The sequence below is a fragment of the Danio rerio genome, chromosome 8 (genome assembly GCF_052040795.2).
Source record: "Danio rerio strain M-AB ecotype USA chromosome 8, GRCz13ab, whole genome shotgun sequence".
NCBI classification, from domain to species: domain Eukaryota; kingdom Metazoa; phylum Chordata; class Actinopteri; order Cypriniformes; family Danionidae; genus Danio; species Danio rerio.
In genome coordinates this window covers 47,833,747-47,852,915 of record NC_141028.1, presented here as the reverse complement: position 1 = coordinate 47,852,915, position 19,169 = coordinate 47,833,747, and the positions used below count along the sequence as shown (strand labels likewise).

Below are 19,169 nucleotides of genomic sequence, written 5' to 3'. Positions count from 1 at the left end.
TGAAGTTGAGTTTATAAAGCATTTATTATTAGACAGAGTAACCATTACTATATGCCTGATTATTAAGATATATAAATGTTGGGTAACACTATAATAACTGCACACAATGAATTATTTATGAAACATTAGCAAATAGTTAGTTGAACGTTTGTTAAGCATTAACGCTACATTAATAGACATTAGTAAGCAGTTTATAAATTATATTTATAAATATAAATTACAAATATTATTGACTTATAAGCACAATTATAATGTGCTTAATGATTGTTTTCATACTTGGTAAATAATGCAATACTTAATTTAGTAATGAAAAATACATCATTAACAAACCAGATATTTAAAAGTAGTTGGTGTTTTTTTTTAGATAATTCAGAATGTGCAAGTAAATGATTAATAAACTATTCAAAATAACATTGATAATTCTTATTATTTAGGCATATAATAAGTTGTTTAGTATGTTAATAAATGCTTTATGAACTCAACTTCATGCAGTTTTGTGATCTAATCTAAAGCGAGGGCTATTCATGCTTTATAAATCCATTATAAATGACAATATAAGGCTCAGTTACATTATATACAGGAAAAAAATGACTATTAATTTCTACTTATTAAAAGATGCTCAAATGAAACTGTATCAAATGAAAAGTAAATCATTGCAATCTTGTCTAAATATAAAATTGCTTTACACGTAATGTATTGTTAAATTATTATATTGTTGTTTTATCAAATGATGTTGTATTTCGACACTCCTGTTATTCAGCAATGTTTAAAATTTACAGTAATTGTATTTGTTTAGGTACGATTGCAATTACTTATTGTTTATTTGATACACAGTAGGTAGTGCTGTCACCTCACAGCAAGAAGGTCGCTGGTTCGAGCCCTGGCTGGGTCAGTTGGCATTTCTGTGTAAAGTTTGCATGTTCTCCCTGTGTTGGTGTGGGTTTCCTCCAGGTGCTCCTACATGCGGTACAGGTGAATTGGGTAGCCTAAAATGGTCCGTAGTAATTGAGCGTGATTGAGTGTGTATGTGTATGGATGTGTCCCAGGGATGGGTTGCAGCTGGAAGGGCATCCGCTGCATAAAAACGTGCTAGATAAGTTGGTGGTTCAATCTGCTGTTGCGACCCCGGATTAATAAAGAGAGAAAACTAAAATGAAAATAAATGAATAAATGAATGATTCTGAGCTTTTAATTGTCATTTATAAGGGATTTATAAAGCATCAATATTCCTCACTTTAGATTAGATCACAAAACTGCATGAAGTTGAGTTAATAAAGCATTATTTAACATGCAGAAAAACGTATTATATGCAGGGCTCCAAACCAGTTCAAGGAACGGAAACGAAAAACAGAATCAAATGACATTTTTCAGGAACAGAAACGAAAACCGAAAAAAAAGATCAACTTTAATCGTTCTGAACAGAAATGTTTACAGTTAAACGGTTAATAATGTTATTTTATCGTTCTCTTTATTATATGAATTTGGGAGACAAAAAGCATTAATTTAAAGCATGTGAACAAATGTGATGGTAACGCTCGTTTTTATATAAACTATAAATGTCTGGCCGTGATGCGTATTTAGGCCTATGCCAGTCTATAAAAAGATAATGTAGCTTAAAACACTTTAAAATTTTAGAGAACGTAATACAGTTTGCACAACCAATGTTTGGTCTTAATAACCTGCCCATAATTAAACGTCATGCAGCCTACTTTTTGATTACTTGACCAGCGGATTAATGGCAGCACCAGTGGATAAACGAGATCTGAGCATAATGACCAGTATGTGCATAACCAATATGCAAAGTCAAGAGAGTGCACGACTCCATAGGGTAACGTAGCGCACACTTGATTATGTAATGTGTGAAATCGTGAACGCATCTCAAAGAGCAAAGCATAACTTATTAAATGCCCATGCTTAATCGGTCATCGATAAGGTCTATCGGTTTTAAAGGGTTACCGACAATAAATCAATCGAGTAATCGTTAGCATCCCTAGTTTAATGAATGAATGTTAAATTTAATATTTATATTAAAGATGAATAAGGCAAGAATATGATAATGATACTATTTAGATTTTTACACCTACAAAAATATCTTGTGGTAGGGCACTTGTTTAATAAAAATCTTTGTAAATAGGTTATCTGTAAAAAACGCAATCAGAGCCAATGACATGTAGAAGTAGTGTTGCCTAAACGGCTATTAAATTTCTAATAAAATTAAAACCAAAGTATAACTCATTGCATTTTTCATTTGATAAAAATATACAGAAACAAAATAAAATCATAAGGATGCTACTTTGTAATTTATGTTAATAATAATAAAATGACATGCTTAGACTATAAGCTTAACGGCTATACGCTGCCAATAGGCCATTAATAAATATTATTTTACTTTGTACTGGATTATAATGTATATTTTACAATAAAAACTAAATATAGCATGTCTTACTGTCATTTAAAACAAGTAATTCAAAATACACATCAGAACTGTAGACCTGCAGTGGGTAAACTGTATACAGGGGGTGTTGGTCAACCAATAGCCTACAGCACATAATTGAACTAATTATGATGCTAACTGTAATTTAGCTCTTAATATAGGCCTACGATATATTTTCTGGTGTTTAATTTTGCATGAGCAAATAGCAGTATAGCCTAAAGTAAATTTTTTAAAAAGATTATCATTTACCCTACCTACAGCACATGTGAGACGTGGATCTGCAGCAAATTCACTTACACATTAGGCTATATCTATTTAATTTATAACAATGTAAACTTGACTTCGCAGGCCGTTCATCTTTAAGTGCAAAAGGCATTTTTAAGTGTCCTAACTTGACTGCTGCTGCATAATGGGATGTTTCTTTACAAAACTGTAAAAGTGCGCTTTAGCATGTCAAAATGAAAGCAAACGTTCAAAAGAGTTCTGTGTTTTGTCAATTTTACTAATATTAATAATAATGGATATAATACATTTAAATAATAATTGCACTGTGCAGTGTACTAAATATTTTTATTAGGCTACATAACTGAAAAACTATTTCATAACAATTTTCATAATTTAATTGGTATTTCATATTATACAACATCTAAATGTAGCGCCGGGCCTGCGCTCGATACCAAGGAGTGGGGCTGTGTGTAGCACCTTTAAACAGCGTGTCAATCAATAACCAAAAGCAAGTTCATATTATAAATATGTCTTTAATGATACTTATTGAAAATTCATTTAATCTTACCCCTCGTATAGATTTTTTAGTTGCACCATTAAAAAAACAGAGCACTCTAGAGCCCTGCAATACTTTGTAATTAAATAAAGTTTTTTTTTTTTTTTCTAGAAAACTGTTTTCGGAATATTTTGTCTATTAAACAACGCAAGAACAGAACCGAAAAAATATAAATTCTGCTTAGAGTGAACCGATTGTATTTTTTATTTATTTTTTGCCCTGATTATATGCCTGAATAGTAAATGTATAAATGTTCATTCACATAGTTTTTTAATCATTTACTCATTCTTAATGATCTTAAAAAACACCAACCATTCTTAGACAACTAGTTTGTAAATAATGCAAGACTTCATTTAGTAATGAAAAATGAATTATAAACAAAGTATGAAAACACAAAAATTGAGCACATTACACATGCTTATAAGTCAACAATAGAGCATTTAGCTGTGTTTATAAACTGCTTACTATTAATGTAGAGTTAATGCTTAACAAATGATGTCTATTTGGAGTTTTGGTGGCTTGGTTATATGATGAAGGTCTCTGCATTTGTGGGGTTCAGTTCTTTATAAATACATTTTTAAATATTTTTAATGTTTTTTTTTTCAAATAGTTAAAATACGACCGAAACAGAAATAGAACATACTGGTGGATTTTAAGAGTTTACCCAAAAATGTACATTATATTATTAATTACTTGCCCTCATCTCACTCTAATCCCCTGAGAACTTCATTCATCTTCAGACTCAAAGGAAGATAACTTAGATGAAGTGCAAGAACTCCTCATCCTCCTTAGACAGCAAGGGATTGAAAAAATATGAAGGAGAGGAATTAATAACAGAATCTTCATTTTGAGGTGAACTAACCGTTTAATATTGTTTGCTATTGCACTTAACTAAATGTGTATACAGACATGGAAGAGTTATGTGGAAGCTTGTTATACCCAATGAGAACTGCTTTTAGACATGCAAGAGAGTTTCATGGATTTTGTGTTTACTGTTTTTTGTGTTTAAAGGTTTTGTGGAAATTATTTATAATAAATATAAAATTTATTAAATCTATTCTGGACCATTTCCTGTTTGGATCTTGAGGTTCCTTCTGTATTCAAATTACATTTTTTATAAACTGACCTGCTCTTCAAATGAAAATTCTAAAGCAGTTTACTGTCAAATTACTTGATTGAGGTTTAAAATTTAATATTAGTAAGGGTGCTGATCTGATCCCCACTTTGCCTAAAAACCGGTAATGTGTGTGTAGACCTGGTCCTTACTTTGACTCAATACCGGTAATGTGTGTGTAGACCTGGTCCTTACTTTGACTCAATACCGGTAATGTGTGTGTAGACCTGGTCCTTACTTTGACTCAATACCGGTAATGTGTGTGTAGACCTGGTCCTTACTTTGACTCAATACCGGTAATGTGTGTGTAGACCTGGTCCTTACTTTGACTCAATACCGGTAATGTGTGTGTAGACCTGGTCCTTACTTTGACTCAATACCGGTAATGTGTGTGTAGACCTGGTCCTTACTTTGACTCAATACCGGTAATGTGTGTGTAGACCTGGTCCTTACTTTGACTCAATACCGGTAATGTGTGTGTAGACCTGGTCCTTACTTTGACTCAAAACCAGTAATGTGTGTGTAGAATTGGTCCCCACTTTGTCTAAAAATCGGTTGTGTATGTGGCGGACCCCACTTCTACACAAAACCTAAAATGTCCCCACAAGTGACCACTGTGTCAGGTCTAAAAAAAAATTTGCGGAATATCCAAAATCTGAAGTGATTTCATGAAATAGTTTGTGTTTTTGTGTGGCAAACTATTTTTTTTATGTCTCTAACATCATCAGAAAGGGCGGTCCCCATTACGTAACCACCGTGACAGGTGACCCCCACAATGCACAAAAACAAGTATGTGTGTGTGTGTGTGTGCGTGTGCGTGTGTGTGTGTGTGTGTGTGTATTTTTTTTTCTGCAGCTCAGTAGCTATGCTTCCATCAACCTACTTTTTATGTGCATTTTGGAATGTGACATTAAAAAAAAATCGCATGATGGAAATGCTAAGATGCAAATCAATTTTGAAAATGCGCATAAAAATGTATGCACACACTTGAGTAGGATAAACTTTTTATACCGTAAGAACAAAAAATGTGCATAAACTACGATGGAGACGCATTCACTAAATAAATTCCATAATGTGCATCAAAAAGTCATGTGATGGGATTGTGTTTTGGTCATTCCAAAGTCTCTTAGCTAAGTTCGTCATCAAAGTGTTTTGCTATTATTACTTCCAGAACTGTGTGGCTCTGCTTATGAAGAGCTCCCAAAGATTATATAAAAAAAAGGCCTACAGTGGCTTCTCGTACACACACCGATTCCCATTTTTATTTTTGATATTTGGCACCAGTTTTAATGTATATGATTTTTTTTTCTTTTTGACTCATAGAAACATGATGAAAAACAAGATGGCAACAGTGCTTTATTTGCAAGTGTTTTATGCAATATTACCATTTTGCGCAGAAGGCTAATATGCATCTTTGGATGGAAACATACAGTAGCTAGTGAGGACACCAACTCAGATATAGGAATTCATTGTTGTACTGGGGTTTGTCCTATTCATCTGTCAAGAACTGTAAATAAGACTTATTTTTGTATATTGGGAAGAGTTTGTTTTACTGTTGATTTTCAGTTTGCAGCATTAACCTTGTAGATAGGGCTGTGCAAAACATGTTTATATCTTTATATGGAGTTCTATGAAGTAAAACAGCAGATTAGTGTGTCTGTCTGTGTTGCTGAGCTGCTTATTTTAATGTTCTCAGAGATGCAATGTTTCTCTCACACACATGTATGGAGTCAATCTAGGGCCATATATACTTGCAAAATAAAATTAAGTTTTGCAAACAAAAAAAAAACAAAAAAAAGTATTGGGCAATAATAAATAAATTAAAGCTGCAAGCAGCGATGAAAGGGACCTCGCACCCGGGCTCACCGCCGCCCGGTGACCTTACGATGACAGAGAACAGCGAACAATAATATTTTAAGCCGATATATAAAAAAAAATCTAAGAAAATCACAGATTTATGCCAAACTCCTGTCAGCAGGTGGCGCTATAACTGTGACTTAAGATTGGCATGTAGATGTCTTCCAGAGAGGAATCTTATCAACCATGTGAAGTTTCAGGCACATGGGACATTGTGTGGCTGACTTATAAGCCAAACTACCTTCTGCCAGCAGGTGGCGTTATGACTGACTCAATATTGTTATGTGGATGTGTTCAGGAGCGGACTTTTATCAACCATGTGAAGTTTCAGGCAGATCAGAGATTGTGTGGAGATTGTGTTTTAAGACAAACTACATTCTGCCAGCAGGTGGCGCTATGACTGACTCAGTATTGTTATGTAGATGTGTTCAGGAGAGGACTTTTATCAATCATGTGAAGTTTCAGGCAGATCAGACATTGTGTGGTTGAGTTATAAGAAATTCCTGTTCCATGGCGAAGCGTTGAGGTTTGTCATGCCACCACAGACACGCCCCTCTGCAAAAACTCTAGATCTTTACAATATATCATCGCTAGAGCTTTCAGATGACACCACTCTATTTTGGTGCTGATACGGGAAAGTTTGTGGGAGGAGTTTGTTACAGTGTCAAACATGTCATTTCCTGTGGCCAGCAGGTGGCGCTATAACTGTAACTGGATATCGGCACGTAAACCTGATCAGGTCAGGACTGTTATTAAATGTGTGAATTTTGAGGCAGATCGAATATTGCATGCCAGAGTTATAAAGACTTCTTGTTTTGTGGCGAATCAAAGTTTGCGAGGCCGCCACGGACACGCCCATCGATGAAAACTCTAAAGCTTCGCAATTTAACATCACCAAGGCTTTAAGATGACAAAACCCAATTTTGGTGTTTATCAGATAAAATCCCTAGGAGGAGTTCGTTAAAATACAACGCCTGAAAATGGCAAAAGCGCCACTTTTTTGCCACAGGAAGTTAAAAATATCCGACTTCCTGTTGGGTTTGAGATATGGCTCCAAGAGACTTTTTCATATTTTTTGCCATGTTTGAGGTGTGTGCCAATTTTTGTGCATGTGCGTGATTCGTAGATCGGGGGCTCGTCCGTTTAATTTTTCTAGGTGGCGCTGTCGAGTCATTTTGCCACGCCCACTTCAATATTGTTATGTGGATGTGTTCAAGAGATGACGTTTATCAACCATGTGAAGTTTCAGGCTGATCGGACATTGTGTGGTTGTGTTATAAGGACTTCCTGTTCCATGGCGAAGCGTTGAGGTTTGTCATACCACCATGGACACGCCCCTCTGCGAAAACTCTAGATCTTCACAATATATCATCGCTAGAGCTTTCAGATAACACCACTCAATTTTGGTGTTGATACGATAAAATTTGTGGGAGGAGTTTGTAACTCCGTAAATCATGTCATTTCCTGTGGCCAGCAGGTGGCGCTATAACTATATCTGGATATTGGCATGTAAACGTGTTCAGGTCAGGACGCTTATCAAGCGTGTGAATTTTGAGGCAGATCGGATAATGCATGCCTGAGTTATAACGACTTCCTCTTTTGTGGCGAATCGTCAAAGTTTGCGAGGCCGCCACGGACACGCCCATCGATGAAAACTCTAAAGCTTCGCAATTTAACATCGCCAAGGCCTTTAGATGACAAAACCCAATTTTGGTGTCGATCGGATAAAATCCCTAGGAGGAGTTCGTTAAAATACAACGCCTGGAAACGCCACTTTTTCGCCGCAGGAAGTTAAAAATATCCGACTTCCTGTTGGGTTTGAGATATGGCTCCAAGAGACTTTTTCGTATGTTTTGGCATGTTTGAGGTATGTGCTAATTTTCTTGCATGTGCGTGATTCGTGGATCGGGGGCTCGTCCGTTTAATTTTTCTAGGTGGCGCTGTCGAGTCATTTTGCCACGCCCACTTCCGAAGCCCATAACAAACGTAAATTTTCGCCACTTCTGAGGCGTGTGCAAAGTTGCGTGAGTTTTCGGGCATGTTTAGCCCCTCAAAACCGCGATTCATTCCGCGGAAGAAGAAGAAGAAGAAGAAGAAGAAGAAGAAGAAGAATAATAATAAACGGAGCAATTCCAATAGGGCCTACGCACCGTTTCGGTGCTCGGTCCCTAATGAATAAATAAATAAATACAAATCCTCAAAAAATGCAATAAAGCTTTTTTTTTTTTTTTTTTTTTTTGCCAGAAAAATAACTGCAAAGGGAAAATTAAGTTTTGAGAAATAAAAATTACATTTGACAACAACAAAAAAATAACTTAAAATAAAACTGTCCAGTCAATTGCAATGCTCATTTTGATTAGCTTTTTAGTCAGCCATGAGTTTGCGATGCAGTCGTCACTTTGCACTTCAATTTGTGGCCTTGATTTGACAAGGGGGCGGACAAGGGATCTTAAGCATTTACGGCAGGCCCGGACCTACTGGGCTGTAAAACTACCTCAGTGAAACTGTGTCTCCAGGTGATGACGTTGCATAAATGGAGGCAGGTCTTGGCCTGCCGTAAACACCCAAGTTCCCTTGTCAAATCAGGGCCCCCACATTCTTTTTTTTGTTTGCAAATTTCATTCTTATTTTTTAAGACTTAATTTTCCCTTTGCAGTTCTTTATTTTTGATAGCAAAATTTAGTTTTATTTGTCAAAAATTAATTTTTGCTTTGCAATTTTTGGAGATTTGCTTTTATTTATTTAATTTTGCTCAATACTTTATTTTTTGTTTGCAAAATTTTCTTTTATTTTGCAAGTGTTTACAAGGGTTAACTGAAAATGATTTCGATTTTTACTTGATTTGGCAAAATTTTCAAGAAAGAAAAAAAAGAGAGAAGTTAATTAGCTATTTTTAGTCACATATATTAAATAATGTGTCAAAAACAATGTCAGTAAATCTATAATTTATTTTTTTTTACAAATATTAAATATATATATATATATATATATATATATATATATATATATATATATATATATATATATATATATATATATATATATATATATATATGCAAAATATAAAGTGTTCTGCAAACAAAAAGCCATATGAAAAATATGCAGGTATTTTATTGCAGTTCAAAATTATTTAACAAAAGGTGGCTGACTTGCCAAACTCACAGCAAATTGTGCAAAACATCAGTATATATTTATTACTTGTGTTGTTCCCATGTAAATGTCTGCTTCTAAGACGTCAGAAACAGAAATTTTCGTTTACCTTTAAAATTTCATGTTGCTATCACTTCAAGGTACTGTTTGTTACCAGGTTACGGGAAAAAAAAAATAATAATTGCATGCCCAAAACATCAAATCAGATAAGAGAAACCGAAAAGCAATATGATGTTTGCAACATAACAGAGAATGTACATGTAAAGACTTAAAAGAACAAATTTAAAATGCATGCAATTGACAAATAGTCGCAGGCAAATTAAACATTAGAGGCAAGGCAGCACTGTCCCGATTGGGCCAGTAATGATTCTGTCCACTTTCCCAAGCATCTCTCGCGCTGGCCCCGGTCCATAGGGCATTCCTTATTGCTTAACCCTGGTATACATGGCCCTAGATTGACTCCATACACATGCAAGCACCCACGCATGACACACACACTACACTCCATATAGTATATATAGTAGTAAGCCAAAACTATGGTAAGCTTCTTTTTTGCACTGCAACTGGTGATCAACAGTAAAAAAATTAAATTGTACCTCTTCTCAACTGGGAAAACCAGTAACATTTAAAAATGCTGAATTATATGGTGTCATTGCTTTGCAATCAAAAATGTAATTATGATGGAAGTCAATGGGGCAAACACAGCCACGGACATAATGAAACAGTAGGAAATTTGCCCAAAGTATATTGTTCAATTTTGAAAAAGTTCAAAGCATTTCCTAAAATGTGTCAAAATAAGATTTGCCACCAAAAATCATTCCATTCATCATTCTACAGAGTAACTTGTGGCCAAATCAAGACTTACACTAGAGTGGATGAAAACATCCCTAACAACACTCAAGGGTTAATTTGCTCTCATAAACTCATCTGTCCTGTGTCCCCTTGCAGGCATGCATTCAGGCACCAGTAAAGGCCAGCCACACTGCACTGACCCGAGCCGCCCTTGCAACCCCTGTCTGGATGCTACCAAAGCCTGCAACCTGAATGAAAACTGCAAGCGTCAGCGCTCCAACTACATCTCCACCTGCACACGTGCACAGACACAAGGCCAGCAGCCCTCACAGACGCAGACACAGGAAGGCTGTAACCGAAAGCGCTGCCATAAAGCCCTGCGGCAGTTCTTCGAGCGAGTCGACACGCAGTACAGCTACGGCCTGCTTTTCTGTGCCTGCAAAGATCAGGCCTGTGCTGAGAGGAGGAGGCAGACCATCGTTCCTTCATGCTCCTACCAAGACAAGAACAAGCCAAACTGCCTGCAACTGCGCAACACCTGCCGCCTCGATGTGCACTGCAGGTAAGAGACTCAATGTGCTTTATGATGAAAGATGTAAGGTTATTACATCTGACATCACAGTTTATGAGTCCAAATGTTCTATCATAATGAGGAAGTTCTGGGTTATTATTTAAAAATGATATTCATGTGCATTTTAGCAGTGAAACTGGCTCTGTAATGAGTTGTAAATCTTCAGGAGCTGCTTTCAGCATTTACTACACTGTTAGACATTCAATTGTATTTATTTAGGTCAATAACTTACTTGTAAATGGGTTTAATATCAGTAGGGACCTACTGCAATGCTCTTTATTACATTTTAATTTTACAGTATGACAATTTTTACAGTAGTTTTACTGTAATTTATTCACATTTTACACTAGAAGTACAAAACTTGTATTTTTAGTATTAAATACTGAATTTAATACATTCCAAACAATTGACTAATATTTTCATCAACTGTCACATTTTTGTCTTCAACTACAGTGGCAGTACTTAAATACTTTATTTACAGTAGAATACCACAAATTCCTAACAGCGCGGGAACTTACTGTTATAATAAAAATGACCCACAATGCAGTGTTTACTACAGTAGTAAACCGTAATGAATGTATGTGGTATTTTACTGGGTATTTTAAGCAGTAAATAATTAAAAGTATGGCAAAGTCTAACATTATACACAGAGCAATACCTTACTGATAATCTACAGAAAAGCAAAGACTATACAATACACGAGACATGTCACTCATATTACTTTAAATGGGGAAAAGTGTAACAGTCAGTATGGCGAATGAAGCCCCGCCTACTACTACAGGAGTCAATCATCGATTTCATTGACTGATGTTTCTCCAAGGAAAACTTGTTGGTGGTCAACAAGTGCACTGGAAGCGAATACTTGCTTCACAGACATAAGAAATATATTCACATAAAGCCTGGAATCTGTGCTTTTAAATTAACCAAGTGCACCTAAAAACAAAGCTTTTTTTTTTTTTTTCGGTTTTGTAATCTGTATGAGACGAAAGCGATGTACAGTCCGTCCTGTCAAACACACATTACATCATAGCAGCTACTCAAATGCCCACAAACTTGTAAACAAAGTCACTGTCATTTCTGGAGGAGATTCACCATCAAGACCAAGTTGTGAATTACTTCAGAAGAGCAGTGTGATCGGATAAGGCGTTATTAAGAGGATAATCATTTTAAAAATGGCCATAAATGAGGTTGGTGTTGTGATCTGTTTTCTTTTGAGTGTGCATTAGCTTTGGCACCCTGAAAATATGCAGATTTTGTTTGATTTAGACATTTAGAAGCGAAACTTATGAGACAGTTGTTGCTTCGTTTTATTGGTGGTTCCAAATATGTTATGTAATTGTAAGCTTCAGTTTTGTTTATATTTCACCATTGAGACAAAATGCTGGAGCATACTGCCTGAGAGGCATTTCAAAGATGGCCGCAGAGTAAAAAGACTTGTCTTAAAGGGACTTTGGCAAAAGATTATTGACGATTTAAAAGATTAAAAAAAGATGTTTTCAGATGCAGCAACTTTTACGACTGTACACAGAGCCATAATTCACAAACAATCTACGCAAAAGTTTTGCGGAATCATTCTGCAGTTTGACGGTTGTTGCATTGTTTCTAATGCCGAGTTCAGACTGCATGATTTTCAAACTAGTCGTGTCACAGATGTTTTTACACTGCATGACTATCTGGGCTTGCGTTTCGTCGTGCTTTGTTTACACTGCAAGATGGTTCGGCGACATGGACATTCACATTGCATGACTTTACTATAGGGAGAATCGCCGACAACTTCGTCCAAACTACGTCTCACAGCCAAAAACATGTAGTATATCTTTTGTTATTAACTACTACATAATAAGAAAGAAGCCTTTAATGGCATAGAACATGTACATGTTTGCTCACCTGGGTTTAAAGGGAATTAGCCATTTCTCCTCAACGTTAATAATAAACTAATTTCTTTCTGCATGAAATGTCAAACAGAGACGGTTGCTCCTGAGTCCTGTCAAACCTCCACTAGTTTTTCCTCCATTTCGTGGGTCCAAATAAACCAAAAAAGAGCGCTTTTAACTTCTCCCCCAGCCTCCCGCTAGCCTGCAGCAGGTATACACACACGCACACACAAGTGAAAGCTGCTCTCTTATTGGCTGTAGGCGATCAATGATGTTATTTTCAGTCAAAACTCAATTGACACGGCATGATTTGAATCGCCGACAGCTCCAGATATTTAGCATGCCAAATATCTCACAGGCATCGATGACTCATCGGCGATTCTCTCAGATCACCTCTTTGATAGTTCATACTGTGTGATTGTCACTCATGGCACGAGCAGCGATTTGCCTGTGATTTCAGGCATTTGTCGGCGATTTCTCAAAACCTGTCGGCGAGCCAAAATCGGGGCTAAAATCACGCAGTCTGAACTAGGCATAAGGGAACTGTTGCTCTGTGCTGCTGATGAAAAAAAAATGCTATGATTTTCTCAATATTTAATTTTTTTTAACCTTCAGAGTTTAGACATTTTCAAATAGTTGTAACTCGACCAAATATTGTTTTATTCTAGCAAACCATAAATCAATGGAAAGCTAATTTATTTAAAAAAAAATACACATATGATTAATAAAAAATCATATTGAAGAATTAAGAAAAAAAAATAAGAAAAAAAAAGAAAAAAGAAAAATCTTTATGATGGTTTTGTGGTCCTGGATTGCATATGTGCTCACAACATGCTGGAATACTACTTATAATCATGCTTGTAATGTTTATATTCATGTCTAGTCTCATGTTTGTCCTTTTACAAATCATTAAAATGCTGATGTCTTGTATGTAGCAAGTCCAGAAACTGGAGTGAACACCATGGTTTTGTAAAAGATCACTTCAAATTCAATTCAATTCATACTTATTTTTATAGTGCTTTTATAATGTAAACTCTGTCAAAGCAGCCAGTCCAGTTTTCAGAGTTAAAGTTTAGTTCATTAAAGTGTGGTTTAAAAATAATATATATATATATATATATATATATATATATATATATATATATATATATATATATATATATATATATATATATATATAATTTAACTTATAACTTTTTTTAACACAAAAGATGTGTTGATGTATGTCGTACACCAGTAAGCATTGAATTAAAAATAAAATAGCTGGTTTTGATGTTAATGGCTACTGGTTTACAGGATTCTTCAAAGTATATTATTTTGTGTTCAACAGCAGAAAGAAACTTATGATGGTTTGAGCGTGAGGAAATGATGACACAGTTTTCATTTTTGGGGAGAACTATCTCTTGAAGTCCCTAAATAAACTGACATTTAGTATTCATTTAGCTGATGCTTTTATCTGAAACCACTTACTGCGGCTACAAAACAAATGATTCATCCTAAGAGGAGTGTAACATAAAAATATTACAGTTTCCATAAATCTTTAACTCCTCAATTTTTATTTATAACCACAGCTTTCCCACAATGCCGTCATGGAACAGCAACCTCAGAAGTATTACAGGGAAAATCCCCTTAAATCTTGAGTTTATATGGATGGCTGGTTCATGCAAAAAATAAAATAAATAAATAAAATGTATGTGATTAAGTTAGTCTTCTAATGCTGTTCCAAATTCATCCGACATTTGTTTTCCTTCTGTGGAATTCAAAAAGAGGCATTTATAATTACGTTTTTTTAATACACTTTTCCATGCAGGAGACTTCAAAAACTTCAAAAAGGATGTTAAAACAACACATAATCATACCAAAAGTTGTTCACACTACTTGTTCGCTTTATTCAATGTTACATATTTTCAACCCAAGCTCATTCTGAAAACGTACCACTATATACATTTCTGGAGAGTGCCAATTATGTCCCAGTAGCTGCGTTTCATTGTTTTTGTTTTCATGAATCCACCAAAGGCCATTGTGTATGTTTATTGAGATCTGAAATTTCTCTTGCAAGTGCCATTTGTGCCTGTTGTTCTCAGGTAAATCCACCAGAGGCGACCAGAAATGTCGACTGACTGACTGAACGATCGACTGACCCACACTCCCCCTTCCCTAAACCCAACCAATAGTGTTTTCAAAAGCATCAATTGACTCGCCCACCCACTTCCATAAACCCAACTGACAGTTTTAAAAAGCGATTCAAAAAATGAAAAACCCTTGCCTGATTTTTACCATGTTTTCAGATTTTACCACATTCTCACCCTGTTATCCTCTCGAACCAGACTCGAACCACATCTTCATGGTTAACTCCTTTCTGCCTCCCAAGTCTGCCGACATACATGGTGAGCTAACTGGATAAATTGGTAACAGTCGCGCACAAAAGAAGTAAGCCGTCAGCTGGTAAGCATGAAAAGGTACGAAGTCATACTGTCCCATAGCATTTGTATTTAAGATGAAATGCAGCCATACGTACCTCTGGCTACATAATTTGCAATCTCCAGGAGCATATATAGTGCTATGTTTTTAGAACGAGCCTATGTTGAATTTTTAAGTGCTGTGAAATTACTAGAAGTATTTACTCCCATGAAAACACAAACACTGCAACTGAAGATAACTAGATATGGGGGATGGATGGATCCACATAGATACAGTGGGCAACGTAAATGGGGCCACCTTTTGAAAATTTGTATCCATTTCTCATTGAATAGAGACAATATACTTTGAAGCATTTCAACAAAACAGTTTCAGTAAAGAGTTATATTCATTGAAATAAGAGTGCGTTCCCCTAGCACCTTTAGCAATAGAGAGCTAACACATTTAAATGCCACAGCCATATCACCCTGCAACCCAAGATCGGTAACTCGCTGAAGCCAAGCAGAGTTGACCTTGGTTAGTATCTGGATGGGAGACCACATCTAAAACTAGGTTGCTGTTGGAGGTGGTGTTAGTGAGGTCAGCAGGCGACATTCAGCATGTTGTCTATGCGAGTTCTAATGCTAAAAGTCATGGGGACACTATTCTGGCAGTGAGCAGCGTCTTTCAGATGAGATGTTAAACTGAGGTCCTGACTTGCTGTGGTTATTAAAAATCCCATGGCACTACTTTGCATAAAGAATAGTGGTGTAACACCGGTGTCCAGGCCAAATACCCTCCATTGCCCCTTACCTATCATCATTATCCACTGAATTGGCTCTATCACTGTCTCTCCAGTCCACCAATAGCTGGTGTGTGCTAAGCGCACTGGTGCCATTGCCCTGTGGGTGCAGTCGCATCATCCAAACTTTAAGTATATGGCCACACACAATAAATGCACTATATAAATGCACATGATTCTCATATTTTGACATGGTAACATTCTTCTAGGCACCATCATTCTTCAGGTGTTCTACTTTGAACTGATAGGTTGCAAAGAAGGAAACTCTCCTTCGAGTGTCTAGCTGAGGCCATTTAAAAGTGATGTGCTTTATAGGGCTCAGTGCTGAAGCAGCAACCTTCAAGTGAACCAATCTGTTACTTCAACCACTGCACCACCCATAAAACATCACAAGTCTCTGTAAAATTTTATGTAAGTTAAATATTTTGATGTTCGCTTAAGCATACCAACACCAATTTTCCATTGTATTGTGAAGTTATAGCCGATCCATTTAGTGTTGCTTTGAAACGAACGTCCACCATGTTCTATTAGTGCCTTGAGCCTCTGCCAGGAAAGTAATTGCAGACATTTGAAGAACCTTCTATTAGAAAGCACAAGAGACTTTCTGCTTAATTGACAAGACAGTGTTAAATTAGGCTGAACTGAACATTAGTACATCACTTTTACTGTTTCCTTGTGATTTAACAGCCTACCGTTTTATTAACACAAGCTTCTCCTATAACACCGACCAGTGGACCATTGCTGGATTACTCTGCCAATGGCTGTTAAGAAACCGGGTGTCTGTGGGTTTGTGTTTGCACATAAACTCAAAGGCCACTATATTAGGTACACTTTACCAGTACCAGGTTGGACCCCTTCTTGCCTTGATCCTTCGTATCATAGATTCAACAACGTACTGGAAATATTCCTCAGATATTTTGGTCCATACTAGGATGTTTATTTGTTGCTAGGGTGTGGTTAAGAAGTTTTGTGCTTCGATGCCCTCAGCCAATGTGGGCTCAGGCCTAATGTTTATATGACCTTCAATCCAAGGATACACCCTTTAGAGTCTTTGAATGGAAGTTTACACAGCATGTTGCTAGGGAGCTCAAATTATCTCTCTAGCTAGGGGATGCCAAGGGGTGTCCAAGTAGATGCCTAAGCCTTGGTTGTTTAAGTCAAACAAACAAACAAACAAACAACAATGGTATCTCAGTTATGCTAAATAACATGGGTTTAAATGCATTTTGATTAACATTAAGTGAAGATACACTGCAGGAATGGAAAGCCTGATCATTCACAAACCTGAAAGGCTCATGCTTATTATATGCAAATTACGGAAGTGGCATCGATCATGGATTTAGCTTTGAGTCTCAGAAACCATGAAACATCCTGACGTTTAATCCACGCTGTGCTGGAAGATGTAGGAAGATGAGCTGTTATTCGTAATTCTCCACCATGTAGCAGAAATAGCCACACACTCTCAACAGCTAAAGTGTTTAAATACTGCATCTGAAAGAAATCTATTCATTCCATTTGATACAAAGCTAATGGCTTTCACAGCCTAGGAGAATTTGGTTTAACGTGGCTTTCGGTAGACTGATAGGTTAGTTAAACAAATAAATTCATACCTGTCAACAATCCCGTTTTTCCCGGGATTCTCCCGTATTTTACAGTTCTATCCCGCTATCATCCCGTAAAGGTATTTTCCCGTATTTTACCCATATTTTCAGTCCTTTTCTGAAGGGTGGCAAATAAACATTACAGAGCTGATCCTCTCTATACGCAACCCATACTGTCGAACCACCAGGGACCGCCCCTTGCTTTTAAGTGTGAGTCTGTTTTGTGCTTTTGCTTTTTTTAGACATGAAAACACTTTGAAAATTTATTTTCATTACAGGTTCCACCGCCCCTCCTATGCAATCCTCAAAACAGTCATATAATGGTTCATGACTGTCAGCTGACGCGCTCCGTATTGATAAATAGATGCTGTTTCCCAAACAGATTCTGTACACGCGATTTGAAGCAGAGCAAAAGTCTGGGTTTTGGGTGCGTGTTTAAACAGTCATATAGTAAATAATAACAATAATAATAATATTTAAAAATGTCGATCTTGGTGGGTTTTTTTTTTACACAACTAATTTTGTTCTAAATGAGCATAACAAGTTAGAAAAGCAATCGAATGCTTTCATTATAATGCTAGATGTGTGCATTTTTAAAGTGACACCTCTTATGTAATGTAATTAAACAAACAAAATCTAAATAAATGAGATTCATTCGTTGCTCTTAAGACCTTATCATCCAGACTCGTACCAGCAACAAGTCCAAAAGCGAGGGCCTGTCATGGTATAGGGTTGTGTCAGTGCCCTGGTATAGCACCAATAATGAAATGCAAAGTTTTAAATACAAAGCCACATTCTGCACACATTACAAAGTCCTGGCTACAGAGGAAGAGCATACAGGTACTTTACTGGCCTGCCAGCAGTCCCAACCTGTTTCCCATAGAGAATGTGTGACACATTTCAAAGCGCAAAATGCAACAAAAAAGACTGCATACTGTTGCCCACATTAAGACTTGTTTGCAGAAGGAATGGGACAAAATACCTCCTGACACACTTTATCACTTTGTGTTTTCTGTCCCTAAATGTCTTTTTAAATGTTGTGAAAAGGAATGGCAACATTAAAAAGTGATAAATGCTTTAATGTTCCATTTTTTCTTTTTTAATGTGCCGCAAGATTTATTAAAAAATTTTATTAAAATAAAGATTTATTAAAACAAATAAATAAATAAAATTATGATGAAATACAATGAAATACAAGTCAAAGTAAATTTAAAAATGAATAATTTCTTTTTTTATTTGCGTTTTTTTTTTCTGATTTGGGGTTGTATTTGTAAGAAGTAACTATGACTACTTTTTTTTTTTTTACGAGTCCAACACTGATTGTAACACACAAAACTAAAATAATGCAAGTATATTGCACATAATTATGAGCAAAAATAAATAAATAAAACGATCTATAGTAATGTCAACTTAAAAGCATAAAATTTAATTGTCATGCAGGGAATTCTGGGAAAGTGAATTTACTGGTATTCACTGTATATCTTAAGGACACTTACTGGTTACCAGGTCCTTTTTTTTTTTTTCTTTTTTTTTCAATGGTTTGCCATTGAAATCACAGACATGAAATCTCCCACAATTGATTGCAAACTAATAATGTTACATGGACAAACATGCACATGTTATCCATAGCACAGAACACAGTGTTCCTGTTGTTGCTTTTAAATGAGTGAATGCACAGTTGAAGTGCTCAATCTGGGAATCATCTGCACTGCTGATTTTTCGACTTGATATGAAGCTCTTTTAAGGAGAGATCAGCCATACTGAGTAAACTGGAGATATGAAGCAGCATTAATAGA

The 19,169-nt window shown here is 36.1% G+C and overlaps 1 protein-coding gene across 1 annotated transcript in view; it reads left to right on the top strand.

Moving 5' to 3' along the window:
* The window catches only part of gfra2a (GDNF family receptor alpha 2a), a 198,718-nt gene that overhangs the window by 111,609 nt on the left and 67,940 nt on the right, over positions 1-19,169 (top strand). The window contains 1 exon segment of the mRNA NM_001017996.1: positions 10,285-10,690. Within this exon segment, the coding sequence (NP_001017996.1) occupies positions 10,285-10,690 (406 nt within the window).